We start from the raw sequence: 20,187 nt of genomic DNA, 5'->3' as shown, positions 1-20,187 counted from the left end.
GTTTAAAAGTAATTAAGATCAGAATTAAAAATTTACAGCAAGCGTTTGTTTTCCAAGAGATTTTTACATTAATAATATAACGGCTCTTTAAAATATTTTCTAATGACATCGCAATCTTTTATACGTGTGTGCATTCGCGTTTGTCTTTCTCAAACGTACACTTACGGGACTAGAAGGCTTCTAACACCGGTGCGAATCAATATTCCGTACACCCTTGTACGAGAGATCGCGTTAACCTTTCTCGCCCTCACACAGACTCGTCGTGGCGCCCTCGACGTCTACTCGACCATCGCGTGAAGGGCGGCGGGAGCTTATTTAGCTCTCCCTTCGGTCTTATCCTACTCCTCTCGTCGAGTCAACGAGAGCAAAATAACGGAGGGGTCGCATATATTTACGACGGACCGCACGAAATTCTTCAACATCGCAGAAATGCGACTCTTGTTTAAATGATCCGTTATTAACACTAAAATCAATAAATATTTGGATATGCCGTGGTATTATTTTACTTTGTCTACTTTGTCGCGTAAATCTTATTAAAACAAAAATTTCGCACAAGTATAGTGATATAAAATCTTACAAAATTTAAATTTGTTTATTAGAACTCACTAAAAATATATATATTAAAAATTTCATAGCTTTCAATGCAGATAATTTTGTTTTAAACATGTTTAAGTATATAAGATATATTATTATTATTCAAATTTTATAGAAAAAAGTAAAGTATTATTTAACGAAATCAAAATTGTAAAGGTATTTAAAGGATAATTTCGAAAGAAAGATAATTATGAAAGAAATTTATGAATGTGCGAAAAAATAAAAGCACACAGTGTATAAGAGATAAGTGAAATTTTTTTACATCACTAAACTAAGCTATGTTATACATAATTTATGATTTATTCCAAGCTCGCCGGACATCGTTGATCTCGTAACCCGCATTTCACATTTATTTCCACTTTGCATATCAAGAATAACGATCGCGTTATTACCGCACGCGCTGCATCCGGCCGTGCGGCGACTTTTGAAGTCGCGCGGATATATATATATACGCAAAAACATATCCATACGCACGCGTAACTGTATATGTGTATGTCAAAAGTCTCTGTACTCTAAAACACAATTGTACCGTCATATAAAACTGATTAGGTTTTTTTTATTACGCGACGCGCTCTCACGGCAAAGGGAAATCCGCGTGAAAAGGCCTCGGGTACTTAAAGGCTTCTCTTGCAACGACATTGCAAAAAAAAAAAGAAAAGCTAGGGAAAGGAAGAGAGAGAGAGAGAGAGAGAAAAGAAGAGAAAGGAAAAAAGTCATGTTGATGCGGCGCAATAATATTTCTAGCCGATTCAACTCCGGGATTCTCAGAACGCAGTCTCGTGACGTCATTGCTCTCATTAGAATAATTGAGAATGCGCCGCTTGCTAATTACGAGATGCGGGAGTCCCCCGGTACCCATGACGCATAATTTTTTTCCCGTTGTCTCCGACGTCGAATACGGAAACTCGGAGCTTCCGCCCTGAAAATAAGGAAATTTCAACGGGATTTTGTCGTCTCCTTAATTACGGCGGCCTTTAGTCTTTCAGTACGGAAACGGGAAAAGTTTTATTACGATCAATACACAGTTTTTATACTTTCAACCAAGAAAGAAACAAATCGGAGACATACATCTAATTAAATCGTACGTTAATTATAAATAGAATTTGCACAGGAGAAATGGCATAAATGGAACAATTTAAAAAATGTAGAAAAAATAGAAGATGGATAAAAGATGTCTCAATTTTAAAGTGATTTATGAGAGTATTTTTTGAAATGTTTTTTGAAATAATTTGCAACGGAATATAAATGATGTATACATATATACATATATTTACTTGTACAAATTTATACTTATACATAAGGTTTCGTAAAAATAATCAAATTTAGTAATAACGTACTTTATTAATACCTTACAATTATTAATTTTCTCGAACATGGCAGTATTTAGTTATCAATACATCGAAAGACTCGTGCATATTGATTGTTCCGTTACGCAGATTCGTAATTATACGTTCGAACGATCGATCTATAAGTATAGATGTAGATTTATAACAATAAATAAAGCGGTACGTGGAGCGGTTTGTAATTTTACATCAGCATCTCGCAACGTGCAGCCTGTCATTAACGGTCGTAGATTAATATTAAAATCCATTTATGTATCCTGTGGCAAATTTTATCGTCAGTCGCGCTGGCCGAAGAAGGATACTCGCTTCATCAACATTATGGATACCGAGATTGCGTTGTGATTTGCATCTCGAGCCTCTCGTTTCGATTAAATAAAAAAATATGTCACGGTTCGAAGTGGATGCCAGTAATAATCTTTCGTATGATTACATTAAATCTATTTCATTTTAACAGCCTAATCGAGAAATTATCGCATCTTTCTTTCTGTCTTTCTTTTACATGGCTTACATATTCTTTTCGTAATAATATTAATTGGTTAAACTAAAATTTTTCATTTGCGATACATATATAAGCAATCGGTTATCGTTCATGTAAGTATTTTTATTTTATTTTTGATTATATTTTTTATATTTTTTATATTTTTATTATGACTATTATATATTTTTTTCTTCTAGTATATTATACATTTATTTTGTCATTTTTCTTTTTACATCATTACTTTATTAATGATTAATAAACTCATTACTTAAATAATAATTAATAAACGATAGTCGCGTTTTGAAACTTTTATGCGATGTCATGCATCGAGCATTTTATGAAAGACGATGACATATCGTGCCGAGCATTGTACTCGTATCATCATTGTATGATCCGCGAAGCTTGAATCTCCATCGGCTGTCAGTCACGTTATCAAGAAGCGAGTCACGCAAGCGGCTCTCTTCTGAGGTGACGCCATCATAATGAGGAGGATATTGAACCACAAATATAGTCGTTCGCGACGCAGCAATGCTCTTATACCATTATGAGAACGGAACGACTGAAGGGAGAAAGCTTTCTTAACAAGATTCGAAATCGGTGTATTTTCGGTTTTAAAATTAAAGAATTGTTTCTGTTTCTATAAAAGTACGCAAATGACTCTAACAAGACAAACGGAAAATAATTTTTTTTAAATAGTAGAAACGTCGCGAGGGAGAACACAACGCCCTTAGCCCTCTCAAAGTTTTCATCTTTTCCTGATTTCGTGAAAGGAGGGAGAGGAGTTCTCGGAACTCTTTTTCGAACCGTGTTTTCTGCGGATGCGAGACTCCTCGCCGAAGTCTTGCACGCCCCGTTGCTTCCTCGCCATCGTGATTTACGCGTCCTTCTTCTCCTTCTTGCTCTCGTATATAATTACGCCATTTTCTCGCGGGGCGAACCGTATTTCTTCGTCCCTGGAGACGCGCCAGGGAGTAAAAGTGCACGTCACACGGGGGTGCACTGTTGGAGTGGGGGCCAGTCCAGCGAAAGAGAAGACGAAAGAGGAAGAAGGAGGAGGAGGGAGGGGGAGGGAGAAAATAGAAGGACGGCATGCACACAAGCGAGGAGGGGGATTTGCCACGAAAGGGTGATGACCCTTTGGGCGTACCCCGAAACTCTACGTCCTGATACGTCCGCGGCGATGTTCTCCCTCACACGAACAAGCACACACGAACCATCTCTTTCTCCATATATCACGCTTTCTCTCCTTCTCCGATCTTGTATTTGGTTTTCTTTTTTTTTGCTTAGCCCAGATCTCTCTCTTTGCTCTCCTTCGTCTACTCGTCCTTTTATCTCCTTTACGAATGGGTGGTAGGTTGTTTGAACGCGTGGGCAGACGGGTAGAAAAGAAAAAGGAGGATCTTGCGAAGATTCGAACGGCGTGCCGGAACGCCGAGCATTCGAGACCATCGAGAAGCTCCTTCGGGGATTCCCCTTTTTCGAGAACGCACGTTTCGCGAGCGTGACGAAACGAAGGGAAGATACAATGGTTTGCCCTGCAATATTTATCGATGGAGATCGAACGTACTTGTGGACTCGGATTGTAAAGATTAATTCATTTGCCAGTACTCCGATTTCAATATACGCACTTTGTGTTTGCCAAACTGATTATTAAAAGAAAACGTTCATATATTGCACGATAAAACATCGAGAAATAGAAAGAGATACATAATTAGCTAAGATATTTTTTAAATATAGCGTGTCTCAAAATTGATGGATGATATATTAGCGACATGTGCGACTACGAATTTTGTTTATTTATAAAATGTGGTTTAATAAATGTTTAATTGTTAATGTTATTATATCGATCTCTCTCTGTTTGATTTATTAAACAAGATTATGCTTTAAATTAAATGGTTATTGTTTATATTAACAATCCTGATTCTAATAATTGAGCAATGATAATCGAAATTCACATATATTTTGTCACAGGCTTTCTTTCCATTGCAAATCGTTAAATATTCATTTATCACGTATGAATTTTGCTGGGTAGTCCCAGTTTAAAGTGTCGGATAAATGCGTATCAGCGTGGGAGGTCCGTGATCCTGTGGCGTTGATATTTATACGTTCTTTTATTAGCATGGATTTTCCGATGGCTCATACATGCCACGCGCATGCATTTTTGTGTATTGTGCTAAAACGTCGCGAAAGAAATGTAACGGAATCAAAAAAATCACACCACAATTGACGATTAAAAAAAGAAGCTTTAATCATACATCTTTATTGCATTTACAGTTACCATATATTTTAAATTGTTAACTATTTATAAATAAAACAAAATATATACGAAAAAAAGATATCGAAAATATTCGAAAATGATAAGCATTGAATACGATTGTCTCATGAATTATTATGCAACCGTCTCACCTTCTATTTTATCGTACGCGCCATACACTTTGTATATTTATATACGAATTCCATTCGCAAGCTTTTCTTCTCGAATAATATTTCTCTTTTAAACATCACCGTATATTTTACCTGTACGCCAATACCATACATCACATGTCTCAGAGATGTTTTCATTTCGCAAAAGCGGAGATTTTTTTTTTTTTTTTCAATCTGTAGTATTTCTCTCGATGTATATTATTTTGTCCGATTTTCTCGTTCTTTCTTCTCGACGTCCGGTCGACGCATCGTCTTTCCCGATGCGTCGACATCGACGTCGGTTTCGTCGTCAGCGGCGCTCCGCTGTTTAAATATAAACCCAAGCGTAGAAGTGGCCGGCTTCCAGTTGGGGCGTCGCGATGCTCGTGGGACAGACACGCGAGACAAAAAGCTCCCACTGGTCGCCTCAGGAGAAGTGCAAAGAAATTACATCTCTCAGTTCGTTCGTGCGTGTATTAGGAGCGCAGTTTCTCGGATCGTTTCCGCGAGGATACCTTACAACGCAAATCACCAGCGATAAAATCATCATGAAATATTAACCGAATCAGATTCGCATCGATCGACTATGATCTGCGTTTCTGTTGCAACCTACAAATTTTACCTCGAAACACAGATCTTGAGAATAGAACAGAACAGCTACCGAGTATTTTAAGGGATTGCTAAATCGATCACGCAAACAAGATTTTATTGCGTTAACAATAACATTCGAGTAAACTAGACTGTGAAGATATCGTGAAACTTTTATCTCTCACATGGTGCTCCGATTTCAGAATTTAAAATAGAACAATACTGTTCTAGATTACCTCAAGACACTGCCAATTACCAAGCTCGGTACACACAAGCGAGAATCTACATGTTAAAAATAGCGTCCGAGTCGATAAACCTACGATTGTTTTATATCTAAGATTTTAAGATTCAAGATAGTAACATTTTGCGCCCTTCTGAATCTGGTATGGAATTGAGGAAGACATAAGCATGAATTTTACAACGATAATATCCAAGACAAGATTGTAAATATCATTGAATAGAAGAATTTACAGTGAACGTACTGGATGGTGGTGTTGGCGGAATAAAACGTGACGGCTGTCTCTTAAATCGCTCGTCGGATTCTCGCAAATGTTCGATCAGCATGGCGACACAGGCGATTAATCATCGTCATTATCCGATCGCTGCATCCGAGAGCCGAGAGAAACGCGATGCTGCTGACGAGGGAATCAACGCTGTCGTTGACGCCAGAATGTCGTACCCTTGATCCCGTCACGTCGCCTCGGCGAACGGTTTAGCGCCTGTTGAGATCGTGAAGATTTATTAACTCGCATCGTATCGCGAATGATCAAACGTACGATTTTACAGAAGCGACAAAGTGTTACAAGCTTGAAAAAAAAAAATCCGTAAATCAAGGAAGCCGATCGAAATAAAATATCACGCGCCATCGTTGAAATTTAACCTTTTAATCTTATATCCACGTTTGACGATCATCATTGGCGACATGTCCTCCAGAGTCAAGCAACAGATTCGCATAACGATCTTCTTTAACGACGGCACCGTGGTGATTTATATCTGACGGCGACGTGGTGACGCAAATAAAATCGAAGTGGGATCAGCGAGGACAATTGCAAAGGAAAGAGAGAAGACTCGTGAAAATTCCAAGGAGCAAGGACGTCGAGAGAGAAAGGGAAGAAGAAACTTGGTCGGCGCGGCCAAGGAGAAGAGGAGGAAGAAAAGGAATGAACGGAGGAAAGGCGAGCGCCTCTCTTTGAATCGCCACTTAGAAAACGTTAGTCGAATCACTTAATCGGTCGTTGCACCGTCGAGACTGGCCGCTTCGACGTGACGATAAAGGAACCGATCGGGCGTGCATAGGATCGGCCAACCACGAAGCGACTGCGAATAAAAAAAAGGCGGTAGCGAACTAGCGCGACAATCGGATCGAGAGAAAGTAAATTCTATCTCGTGCGAGAGCAAATCCAAAGGATACACTCCTTGTAAATTTCTATGCGAGAACAAAGACCGATATCAAGAGGCTTAGTTTCTCGCGATCGTTTATATGTACCGGATATCGCGTTTATTTTTTTTAAATATAAGTTAATTCAGAAAAGATTCGAAACTTACTTATCATATAATAGCATATTTTTTTTACAAATACTCTCTCTTTTTAATTAATATAAATATATATTATATAAATTATAATATTATTAGTATTAAATCTTACAATTAATATTTTATCTTGGATACTATATGACAAATCAAGAGAATTAAATGGCAATATTTTGCGCTGAGTGTACGATAAATAAATCCTATAGTTACACATAGCGCTTTTATGCATACAGACACACTACCATAAGTATCTTTCATTGAATTATGGGCATGTTATATTAAAAAATAAAATATGCACGCGAAATGTAAATGAATTAATGGGAATCGGTGGGAAGTAAACAGCGGAAATATTTCAATCGGTTAGGATTAATCACTCGATGTATTTAAGATAAATTGTAAATCTAGGAAAATCGATGAGAGGACGATGCTGATAAGAGAAAGATAGGTCGAGCTCTTCCAGAAGCATTCTGATGTTGCTAGATATAGCGAGCCACTTTAGCTGAATGAAATCTGTACTTTCTAATCTAGCTAATGCTCCGTCTCTGCCCGCACTGCCTCTTGCTAATAGATGATCAGCTGGTGAACGGTTCAAACGATTGCAATTGAGGTCATTGTTGTGCACATTGCTTTTGCACCGATTCCGAGGAGCATTTCTACGAGGCTTCTGTCTTAATTTTTCGTTTGTCTTAACAAGGAACGTCGCTTTCAAGGCACACTCGGGTCATTATTTCCTCTTTCTCTCTCTTTTTTCCTTTCTCTCTTTCTCTCTTTCTTTCATGATTCCAGAGCAGATAGAAATTTCGCGCGTGTCGAATTGCCTTGACGTTTCTCTATAGTTTTTGATAAGATTTTGCTGAACGAACCAACATGACATGCTTCTTGCCACCTAAACGAGCCACACCTGTGCTCGTTCCAACGATTGTGCATTATTCGCGCAATTTTCACGCACCGATTTTTAAGCGAGTAACGGTCGTTAACACGGTATCCGTGGTTTTTTTACCGTCGCCTCTAAAAATCACATCCAAGTCATGAGAGCGCCCCGGGAAAATAAAAGAGTTCTCAATTGCGAATATATCTATTATATCGTATGAAAGATTTCGGCGAAAAAATTATTTCGTGATAAATGAAATTAACATTCGTGATGTTCTTTCGTTCTTATCTTTGAAAATTCTATAGAAATTGTAAGACCGACGCATAAAAGTGTAAAAGTTCCTAATTTCAAGTATACTTGTTATACACGATGTTTAATATAATAAAATTAATATTCCTAATATTTTTACATGTTTGCTTTTTTGTATACAAAATTTGTAAATGACAATGAATGGACAACAAAGTTCCTAATCTTAAACATAATACTGTTATATCTTTTAGAAGTTTTTAATGATTTGTATATATATATATATATATATATTACAAGCTAAATAAAATTGCATTTGGAAACAAGCATCGCATTGAAGAAAGAAATCACGATCGTTGAAATATTTTATGTAAAACATATGAGATCAGCGGGAAAAAAAAGGCGAAATTCGCATCTTTTGTTTTCGCATTTAATATATTTTTGCAGAATATGTTATGATATACAGGGTGTCCGACATGTAAGTAGCCAAACGAAAAAGTGGAGATAGATCGGGTCAACCAGAAGCGAAAAGTCCTATACCATTTTGCTAAATTCGCAATAATTATTATGTTATTAATTAAAATGTCTGAGCCAATGAGCGCGTGGGAAGCGGTAGGCCGGAATCGATAGAAGTGTAAAATCACTTATTTGTTTATGTCTCTTAACGTCGGAAGTATCAGCTGAGCGAGAGAGGCGGAGTCACGCAGCGAGCGGCGAGCGACACCGCGCCGAAAAATAATTATCCTCTCCAATTGTTTTTTCGATGGCAAGACAATGATGCCCTATCATTTCCACTATTATTGTTTTCTATTGTTATAATAAAAGAAAGATAGAATACTAGCTCTTTCGGTTCAGTGAATACGTAAAAGCAATAAAATAGTATATTTGTTGTTATTCTGATTCATTTTTAGTGTATTATTTCTCATAAAAATTAAGTATAATTCTAATATATTTTTATTTCCTAATTTTGCATAAAATAATTTTACTATGTATCTATTTTTTAAATAATCTGTGAACATTAATATATTAATATTTTTTTACATAATGTGAAATGTATCTTGTCTTAATAAAAATTTCCGATTATTTGATACTGCAAATTAAAAAAAAAAAAGAAAAAAAGTAAATAGATGTCGAAATTTGATTTGTTAATTAATATGCATAAAATGTTTTTTAACAGAAATTTACAGCTTAAGACTGCCGAAATATTTAACATTGTAGATTGAAAAGTGTTGTTATAATTTTCCATCAATATTTCGTTATATGAAAATCCACACATTGCAAATATATTAAAAAATTATTAAAATTTTATTATATAACGCACTTTTAAAGATTGGATATTTTGTACAATATATAACATTCATATCAAAAATAGAGTATCAAAAACTTTGGTATCATGTTGAAGATCATAGTCCAGGTTAAACGAGGCATGACGGAATTCAGGCTATGCGCAAACGAATGACGATGATCTTGACCTCGCGATACATACGAATAATCTCGTTCTTGCGACCAAGACCATCGTGTTTGTACCTATGCCACGGTAGGGAAAAGTTACATGGGTCGTCGTCATTAATAAACATGAAAGCGTATCGCTTTAACAATCGTATAGAATCGCACATCGACTCGACGCTGTATGTGACATGCGCTTCGAACGGTAAGTTCGAACCACGATCCCAAATTCGATCAATCTTTCGCGAACGCCAGTTCGAAAACTCAATGATAAATTCTATTATTATTAGAATTAGCAATATTATTAGAATATTGCAAAGTGCGCGTTACTATTTATTTGCTTATGGCATATATTATCTAATAAATCTAATAAAAATTTAAAAACAAAAATGTTTGTAGGTATATAAAAGTAGTAATTATATCGATGCAAATAAATATAACATGTTTTCTGAAAAAATATCATTCTTTTTTTACGTATTTTTTTAAGAATAAAAAGCCAGCAAATCTTATATATATATATTCTGTCCTTGTTAACTGATATCTTTTAAATTATATTAAATAACTAGATTTTGTTAATTGTTTTCGAAAGCACTTAAAAAGCATTTAATTCTGATATATTTGCTTTTGGATTTTGTGCAAATATTTAATAATGGGCTAGCTTGATGAAAATTAGCCTCTCCATTTTAAATTACGAATTCCTGCTAAATAGTTCGAGCACTAAAATCAGAAATAAAGCATCAAATTAACATTTAATTTTAATAGCATTTAATTTTGGCATATGTTTTATTTTAATTTGTTGTGGTGGGGCTGCTAACTTAACGAGGATAATTTTGAAGTATATAAAAAATGGATATCAAAATAATAATAAAATATATAGATAAAAATATAACTATATTTTCAGAGTATTCTCTATAGATGTATTAAATCGAAAATTTATTTCACATTGCGAATATTATTTCTCGAATAAAAAGATTAGAGAAAGAGGTAATAAAAATTTTGACAAATTCGCTCGGACGGAAATGTACGATTGGAAGAAGCGAGCACACATAATAGTGAAGTAGAGACAAAAAGATAGGATAAAAGTAGCAGAATCTCTTTCTTTATGAGATATCCGGTCGATAGATAATCTTACAGCAGAACTAGTAGGTGGACATTCAATTTCGTAAATGGCTACGGTGTGTGGAATCGCGACGGTCGTAAATCGTCGTGGTCTTATCGCGCGATTGCCAGTCGGCTAACTCCTTGGGTCCTGATACGCCACGAACGAATCAAAAGGACGATTCGCGTATCGTCATTTCGTTTATCGGAACCGGAAGTGGCCGGGCGTGAATAATGCGCCCGAGAACAATCGTGTTCGCTCTACGAGCGATACGGACTGCGCATTAGGAACGACCTGTTACGTAATCCATGACAGAGCGACATTGGTGACAATCGTCGAATTACCTGCGACTGCAGGCGATCGTTTGCACTTTTGTAGGATCGCAGGCCAAGCGAAGATTTTGCTCAGTTTTTCGCGCGACGTCGATGGTGTAACGTATCACATGTGACAGATTCATCGATTACGAGTGTAAAGTGTATTTTGCATTCTGTGTTAGCAATATATAGATAAAATTGTCGGTATCGTAATCTTAAGTATTTAAAAAAAAATATGCCGCGGAAAATAATAGCGATAACGGGATTCAATGTGACATTATATTGTATCTATCGAGATAAAGAGAGATTTTGCGAAATTTATTATATATATTACATCATTTATTGTGATATTTTTCAAAATCTAATATATAGTGATATAATTTAAAATATTAACAAATATTTTTGATGTAGCACAAAACAGAAAGAATTCTTAGGTTTTTTGTGACAATAGAGAAATCGAGTTGAATAACGTAAGATTACGTTATTAAGGAACGCATTCTTCCGGCATAAAAATCGCACTCTCTCCTGTATACCGGTTTCAATTTTTGTCGCAAGCCTCTCTATCGCTCTCGCGATCTATGAATAATTGATGCTAACGCGTTAATTTAATTCGCTTGACTGACGCGACGAAGCGACTTGACAACTCACTGCTGTTGTTTTTCCTCGCACACATTTGTATAAAATGAAATTTGATCAAGCAACAAATAACGTACAAAATTAGTTCCCATAGTTATAAACACAAGTTATAGCTATTATACATTATGCGCTGTTCAATTTTATTCTCCACAGACTTTAGAAGCCTCTAGAGTGCTGTCGAAACTTTTGAGAGAATATTATATATTTGCATGTCGCGTTTAGGAGAAACAATGTTCGCGTTATGTATATTTGCCACATGACATTACGTGTTATTTTATACGCGTGCGATATTCATGAAGAATATTGATATTGCCCGATCGTAATCACGATCTGGCTTAGATAAAATGATACACCGATACGTTGAATTTGCGCGCAAAATTTATTTGACTAAATTTGAACATTGGTCGAGAAAATTAAGCGATCCTTATTCTGATACGGATTGACCGACATGATATCTAGGTTGGCGCATATAATTAACTCATGGCTCTCTGGCGCGTCCGGAGATGACCCACTCGCGGGAAAACGGTCGTGCACTCTAAATAAATCGTGGTCATAAACGCTTTTAACTCTTTATACGAAAGACATTTCAGAAACAGAGTTTTTGATTTAATGTATTATTACGCAAGATATCCCATGTTTTTCGCGCTTTCTTGTATCTACAATCTCTTTGATCTATTTGGAGCAGAAATAAGTTTTAACGATTTTGAAATGAAAAGCATTTTTAAAGAACTTTGCAGTTGCAAGTGATTAAGAATTAAAAATTTGTATAATTAAACCTTGAAACTTTATGTAGATAACAAAATCTTAGTTTTTCTACTCTCATTTTCGAGTAAGTTGCGATAAAAATTTCATTTGAAATTTGAATATATAACAAAAAGATTATGAAAAATTGTGAATTATATACAGTATGCAATTAAATATTATCGGCTGCAAAATACTCGATAAATTTGTGGATGGATGTAGAGTTCTTGGAATAATTTCTATTCGAAAATAATATTTTCCTTAATCGTCTCGATAATTTTTGTTTACCTCGATATTATACAAAACATGTATACAGCTTTGACCCGATTGAAGAAGGTTGAAAGAACGAATGTGGGGATTAGTTTCACACTACTCGCGCCGCGAACACAGATAAATCATCATGCGAGAAAGTCGTGGTTAACCTGAAGTCTTTCGGATGTCGCGTCGCATTAGAGATACGAGCGGTTTAGAGACGCGAGCGTAACAGCGGCTTAAGACGCGAAAATAGTCTGTGCAGCGGCCTGTATTGCTCGTCGTCGTCATCGTCGTCATCGTCGTCGTCGTCGTCGTCGTCGTTGACGATGCCCGAACGAACGAGGCTACGCGTTTAGTCTCAAACTGGAAGCAATCGCGAGTAGAGCGAGTGGCACGGTATATACTTGGAGTTTGACTTCAGATACGCACGAGGAATTAATTTCGAAGGAAGATAAAAATACACAACGGTAACGTGAAGAAAAGATCTGTCAGAATTTGACACGAAGAAACTTGACAAAGCGTTTCGCGCGCGATAAAGACGAATTAAGCAACGATAAGGAGACGAGACGCTCGGATGAATCTGACGGAACCGATTGAATTGTAAGAAGGAATTATTGTGTCTATTAAAAATCATTATAAAAATGTCTGAGATAATTTGTTAAAGAACTTTTGATGTATCAAATTATTAATGAGCAATGATTATTTAGTGTAATTTACATGACGATTTGCTTAAGTAGTATTTTAAAATTCTTGTTTAAGAAATAGTTTTCAATCCAAAAATGGTTAAAAAAATTGGATCGATAATTAAACTTCATAAATAATTTACATTAAAAAAAATATTAAAAATTGTTTTTATCCACAAATGTATTGTAAAATATGCATTAAAATAATATATCATAGAATTGATTTAAAAATACGGCGAGCATCATCGGTGATTTAACAGTTTAATCTATTTATCTTTTAATTTAATTTTATCTTTCTATTTTATTTTTTGATCTAGTATAAAATTCATTTCTACAGTATGTACGATCATACTGTAACACTATGATGCAACGATAAGAAACTTGCACAAATAATGCTTGGAAACATTAATAAAGAAAGATTCAAGGAACAATTTCTGTATTTATATTATGAATTATATTTAATCTCTTATCTCTCAAAAGATACGGATGACGGATCGGCGATATCGCGTGTTTAATTGGATTTCACATAATAAGCTCACACAATCCCTTAAATGAGCCGCAGGCTGCAGTCGAGGTAGACATTAATCGACGGATGACTGCGCTTCAATTGAAAGCTTTATTCCGGAATTCCAAGTTCCATGATCATTCCGTAATGCCATCATCGAAAATCGTTTAATCACTCGATCGAATAGCTTAAATGTTACGTAAAATGCACGATGACATGTTTGAAATTTTAATGTGACGCAAATATGATATTGAAAAACTATAGGTCCTAATAAATTGTGAATGTAAATATTTTTCAGCAAAATTTTAAAAATTAAATCTACAATAATTTTGATACAAAAGCGTATCATTTATATTGAAACTGTAGTCGATTATTTTTATATACATATTCAAATGCCATTATAATATAAGATGATTTCTAATTGATATAGATTCATATTGATATGATAAGTTGCAATGATTTTACCAGACTAACGTCTATATTTGTCGATATTTTAGTCGAAATGAAACTATGTTATATGTACTCTATATAACAGTTATAATTATTTGACTTATTCGTTAATTCCTTAACAAATTCGATAATCGACTTCACTAAATAGACCTTGAAGTATCCATATCGATTTTATCTAACTAACTCTTTTAGCCATTGAATCTGTATTTACAATTGCATTATTAGCACATGTCGATGATATCCGTCAAAATAATTTCTGTTTCTTTGTGTTGCAGCTGGACTCGTCGTACTCGTCCGACGATCATCACACAGTATTTCCGGAAGAATTCAAGATTTCGGAAGTAGAGAAACGTTCTCGTCGTAGCGGGAGAGAGAAAGAGAGACAGAGAGAAATAAATTGACAACACGATGGAAACGAGAAAAGACCATCGATCGACGATAAAAATCTTCGATAAGAACGAACCGCGATCGGACGAATTGCCGATCGCGCTGATTCATAGAGCGAGAATCAGCGATCTTTTGGCGAGACAGACGATGGCCTGGTGTCGTCACTGGCTGCAAACGTTTCCCATAAGAATGACGTTAAACAACGTCGGATTGTTGACAGTGCTCTTGGCGATAATGTCGCCACGATCTCTAATTTACACGCTCGTTTATCCCATTTTCAGATTAGTTTTCGGCACTCTTTATCCAGCATACGCTTCCTACAAGGCGGTGCGCACGAAGAATGTCAAGGAATACGTAAGAGAGAAACATAAATAATAAATAGGTTTACTTTTAAGCCGAACATTCTGCGCCGAACATGCACTTAATTAAAAGTAAAAACGTTTAAAACTTTTCGTTGTATACTCTTATCTTTTTAAAATAATGATATGAAAATAATTCTTTGGTTAATATACCAAAAAGATATAAATATTTAAAAAATATATATAATCTCCATGGGGTTTTTTTTTTTTAATGACAATTAAATTCGTAGATTTTGATTTAATATTCCGATCAAGCGGAATTAACAGCTATTTCCACTTCTTTATTTTTTACATTATTGCGTATCCCAGATTCTTTTCATACAATAGATTTTAATGGATATTTACGTCTCATATTACATGTATTTTGTACACCAAGTTATGAAACCATTTGCCCGCGGAAATTTGCTGTTTATCCAGCAATATAAATGTCGGAAATTTTCCAACATTAACTTTTTGCTTGTAGCTGATGAAGAAAGATCGAGGTCGATTTACATTGTTATATAACTGATGTCATAAATATTTTGTATTTAGTGCAATCTCTGAAAAAGAAATATGTAATAATGAAACCTGATCAAGAAATTTTATTTTATCTTTAAATCTTGTTTTTTATATGTATAGATAACAATTAATATAAATTATATGGATTTTGCATCTTTTATTTTTTCCTTGTCACTTTAATTCGAGAATATATTTCTCTGCTGTTTTTGCAATAATCCATTGCTCTGGAATCTTTCTGGTTTCAGGTCAAATGGATGATGTACTGGATCGTGTTCGCGCTATTCACATGCGCGGAAACATTTACCGATGTCTTCTTTAGTTTTTGGTGAGATTTACATTATTATTACGCAGTTACCACATTATTTTTATAAATATAATGTGTTTTATTTACGAAACGATACACATTTGTTTTATTAAATTTCATTTATTTAAAATATTAATTTTAAATCTCGATGTTTGTGGATTATCATTTGCTTTTGATTCATACATATATCAAACTTGATTCGGAGAATTCTATAATATATCAAAAGCGTGTGATCCAAAAATTATTTGAATCTCCCATTGGAAGAAAATTAATTATCAATTCCTTAAAGAATACCGAAGGTAAAAGAAAGTGCATGAAAGCTGAGACACGCTATAGAAAACAGCAACGCGTTGATTTGATAACGACTGTGTGTGCACGTAGCATAATAAAGCGGATATTGAGATGAATCTTGGTTTCGCGGCGCGAGGGCAAGCAAGAGGCTAATAAACCAGCTGCGAACCGCGCGGTCTGAAAGCCGCGCTCTCATCGCGAGGAATTCCGAAAGTCTAATTTCGGATGAGATAGATATTGGCTTACATGCACTTCTGAGGATTCTGCCCGCGCGCCTCCTTTTCCCTCTCGCTCCCCTATTTCTCTTTGTCCTTCCTTCCTATTCTGTCTTCCTCCTCATCGTCGAAGAGCATCGTGCCAGATCTCCCTTCATACTCGAATTACCGAGAAGGAAACGAAAACATATTCGCATATTTCTGGCGTCGAAATGCCCGATACCCTCCCGGCATTCGCGCTTTTCTCCAAGTCGCTCTCACTTTCACTTTCGTGACGAATTTTTCGCAGCGCGAATCGAATCAAGTAGATGTGCAAGCGCACATTGTATGCGATCAGCTATTTTTTAATCATTATTATTATATAAAAATATGACGAATTTGCTTGAAAATTCATATGAGAACATAGCTGTCAAACTGATGGCTTTAGTATTTTTATTTATTAGTGTTTGTATTGATTTAACGAATTTTGAAATTTCTTTATTATATAATTTGATGTTTTATAATATTTTGTACACAAATATTGTTATAATAATTATATAATTTGTGATATTAATATTGGAAGAGAAATAGATATAGATTTTATAAATAAATGAATAAATAATGGAATAAGAAAGAAAAATTCGCGTGAGCGCATCGACGCTGCGACATTTTACACGTCTCGACGTCTGTTACGTAGGTTCCCATTTTACTATGAGATTAAAATCATCTTGGTACTATGGCTGCTGAGCCCGGCTACTAAAGGCTCCAGTATTCTTTACCGACGCTTCGTGCATCCCGCGCTAATCCGTCGTGAAGCCGAGATCGACGAAGCCATAGCACGTGCAACTGAGCAGGGTTACACGGCGGTGCTGCATCTTGGTACCAAGGGCGTAAACTATGCCACCACGGTCCTCATGCAGACCGCCATCAAGGTAATTGGCCCCACGTGGTCCAACGTCGAAAAAGATAAATCGTTCTCATATAGGGTGACCAGAACTATTCCGTTTCCTCGATTAATCTCGCGTAGATTTCAAAGAATTGGATAAAAGATAAAATGATAGTTTAGGACATTCTTACATGTAGATGTAAGAAGAGCTGGCAGCTTTTTTAAGGAAGAATTTCATTTTGGAAACTTATTCTATTTTTAATCTTTAAATTATTTCTCATATACAGAGGATATAAATATAAAATTTATATATATGAAAGCTCTTTGTTATATTCTGGGAAAAAAGGTTGCCGGTATACAGGAATGTTTTATCTTGTTTGATCTCGTATTTTAACCAGTCTCTCGCTTTCATTGATCACGCATAAAATTTTTATCGACCTATGTCCTCGATTAATTACCGCTTACTAATGATTTTCCGTGTTTTTGATTTTTTCTGTTTTCGTTCTCTGTCTCCCGTCCGCGTTTCCGCACGCCGCCGCATCGCTGTCTTACTGCCTAATCAAAAATCGAAACAAAAAACAAACAAACCGACCATCACCATCCACAAAACCATGCACGACAAAATCGAGCACTTAACCACCGTCCGATCAACGTCTTAACTGCTGTCATTGCTTATGAATCGTCGCCAATCACACGATAATATTCTATCACTGACCTGTAACAACAACAATAATAATAATCATCATCACGAATACGCCGATTATTGCTGACCGATCAAAATGAAAAAAAATTAATAAATAAAATGCGATATCGGCGTTACACGACAGAATCTCCCGATCGTATTCCCGAACACGACGAGTGCACTCCCTGACCGCCAATCAGACCCGGCGATTTCTAGCTTAGCCAACCCCAGAACAACGATGCGGTTGAACAACCAGCAACTGGACGGGCCAGATTGTCCGGACGGCAATGCGATCTGCAATCAACATGCTAAATCTGATAATCTCGTGATGGGCGACGCAGACGCATTGTCCATCGATTGGCAGCATCGTGACTCGACGGACGACGACGAAGAGATAATGCAGGAGCTACCGACAACGGACACCGATCACGAATTGCCGGACGAGGAGTCAGTAATCTTCAAAATGCCAGAAAAGGAAGCTCCGCGAAAGACGCGGAAATCAAGAAAGACACGTGACAGTACTGAAGCCACCAGGCGTCAGAAGAGTCGTGCTTGCAAATCGGCCTTGATGAATTATGATGTGAATTTTAGCGACGATGCCGAGGTTAATTAATCCAAAAAAAAAACGGATGATTTCGTAAAGAGATGGTGGAGCAAGAATAAACCGGAAGCTTGGAAAGCAAACCAATGGATCGATAACATTGGGAAGTGTCGGCGAATTTATCAAAGATATAGGAGGTTGCAGCTGATTTGTATTATTATGAGTAAGATAAGTAAGAAACTTAATTATGCGCAAAAGAGAGCGCTTTGAGGGCTGATGACAGAATTTTCTGCACATTGTGCAATTCATCTTGATATTTTTTTTATTTTATTTTATTTTTTTTTTTTTTTATGCAATCTATCAAGCTTTCCTTTTACATCTTTTTATGCGCGAGTTCACGAAGCGGAATTTTCCATTTATTCGAATTTATGAGAAATTTTCATTAAATGGTACGAATAAATATACTCTCTTTATTACCTTCGTAAATATAAAAATTATATTGTGTGTGATTGTTTAACTATGTACAATATATATTGGCAGTGAAAAGTTTATATAATATATTGATAAGGTAAAAGACATGAGAAACGTAGACTTTATATAATCTCGTAATCTTTGTTTTAAAGATGTGAGAACTTTAATCTCCTTAGAATGAATATGATACGTATGGACAATTTCTAATTGTATACACATTTTCGACAAAAATAAGACTCGTTTCTACTCCTTGTATGTCTTATTTTATGCGTATATTATTTGTACTTTTTCACGTAAATTTTATTCGATTCTAAGAATCATAAGGATTATATATTCGAGTGTCTATGTAACTGGAATGTAAGGTAATCTTAGTCACAATGATATCTTAATATTTTTATATAATATTGCGCCCATCATATGTTGGCATTAATAATAATATCAATTATTAAACCGCGCGATGATGTTCAATACAGGTTTAAGCATGGCTATCAAAGATCAGAGAGATCGAATTATATCAGAGAAATTTAAGAACAAAAGAGTATTGACTAAAGATACTACGTAATTAATCCATTGTAAGGATCAATGACACATTTTTTCATATCATTGTTTTTTATCTCTTATAATGTAGGCACATAATTAATAAATATAATAATGCCATTAGGATAATTAATAAGCACTCAAGAGCGATTACACGTTAGTTAATGCTGACTTCGAATAGGTAAATTTTCTTTTTCTAATTCTCTATAACATATATAATAGGATTATTATTTACAAAAAGACAACGAGTCTCTAATTTAGATTATTTCGATCTACGCCGTTGATGCAATGGAAAATGGTTTAAACAAGCTTCTCATTACTTATCGTATTTGAATTATGCGTGTTTGATAAATCAGACGTCTTGAAAGATGTGTTTTAGAAACTCAGCAAAAGGAGTTGTTCGCCAAAAATTGAGAATCGAATAACATACAACGAGATAGACGATTATGCGCTATATAGCATAATCGTCATTGTTATCATTGTCGTCGTGATAGATAGAGTTATTTACGTGTTTGTGTATTCGTATGTGCGTTTCATCTACAAAGTTATCGATGAACATGGATCTATGTTAGATTGCACGTATCTCATGCACGCGCGATATACGCGTGGGAGAAATACAGCAATAAGCTTATGCGTTGTCAACGAACAGATGATGGACGTGTCCTGTCGCTTTGGATAGACTAGTCCGATCAAAACGTCCTTCGCTGTTTGATAACTCACTTATAGAGACGCATAGACTGGAAAAAAAAACACGTGTAACTTTTTGTAAAAATTAAATTACTTTTATACTTATTATATATTATAGTCGCGCGCATAATTGTTTGTCTCGCAAAACTACTACGATTACTGGCGAGA

At 35.6% G+C, this 20,187-nt stretch overlaps 1 protein-coding gene across 6 annotated transcripts in view; it reads left to right on the top strand.

Annotated features, from left to right (window-relative positions):
* The window catches only part of LOC138935047 (uncharacterized), a 31,946-nt gene that overhangs the window by 5,231 nt on the left and 6,528 nt on the right, over positions 1–20,187 (top strand). For 2 of the 6 annotated variants that reach the window (XM_070299331.1, XM_070299326.1), the window contains exons 1-4: positions 11,285–13,144; positions 14,458–14,923; positions 15,672–15,751; positions 16,913–17,147. In XM_070299331.1, coding sequence (XP_070155432.1) covers positions 14,591–14,923; positions 15,672–15,751; positions 16,913–17,147 — 648 coding nt within the window. In that variant the 5' untranslated portion in view covers positions 11,285–13,144; positions 14,458–14,590. Of the gene's footprint in view, positions 1–5,196; positions 6,617–10,925; positions 11,067–11,284; positions 13,145–14,457; positions 14,924–15,671; positions 15,752–16,912; positions 17,148–20,187 lie in introns of those variants that run through there. The other 4 variants (XM_070299328.1, XM_070299330.1, XM_070299332.1 and 1 more) reach the window with 4 other exon arrangements.

The sequence above is a fragment of the Polyergus mexicanus genome, unplaced genomic scaffold (assembly GCF_030449975.1).
Source record: "Polyergus mexicanus isolate NDT 795.1 unplaced genomic scaffold, iyPolMexi1.0 SCAF_7, whole genome shotgun sequence".
Lineage (NCBI taxonomy): Eukaryota > Metazoa > Arthropoda > Insecta > Hymenoptera > Formicidae > Polyergus > Polyergus mexicanus.
The sequence above is the reverse complement of the archived record's forward strand: the minus strand, read 5'-3'. Positions and strand labels throughout refer to the sequence as shown.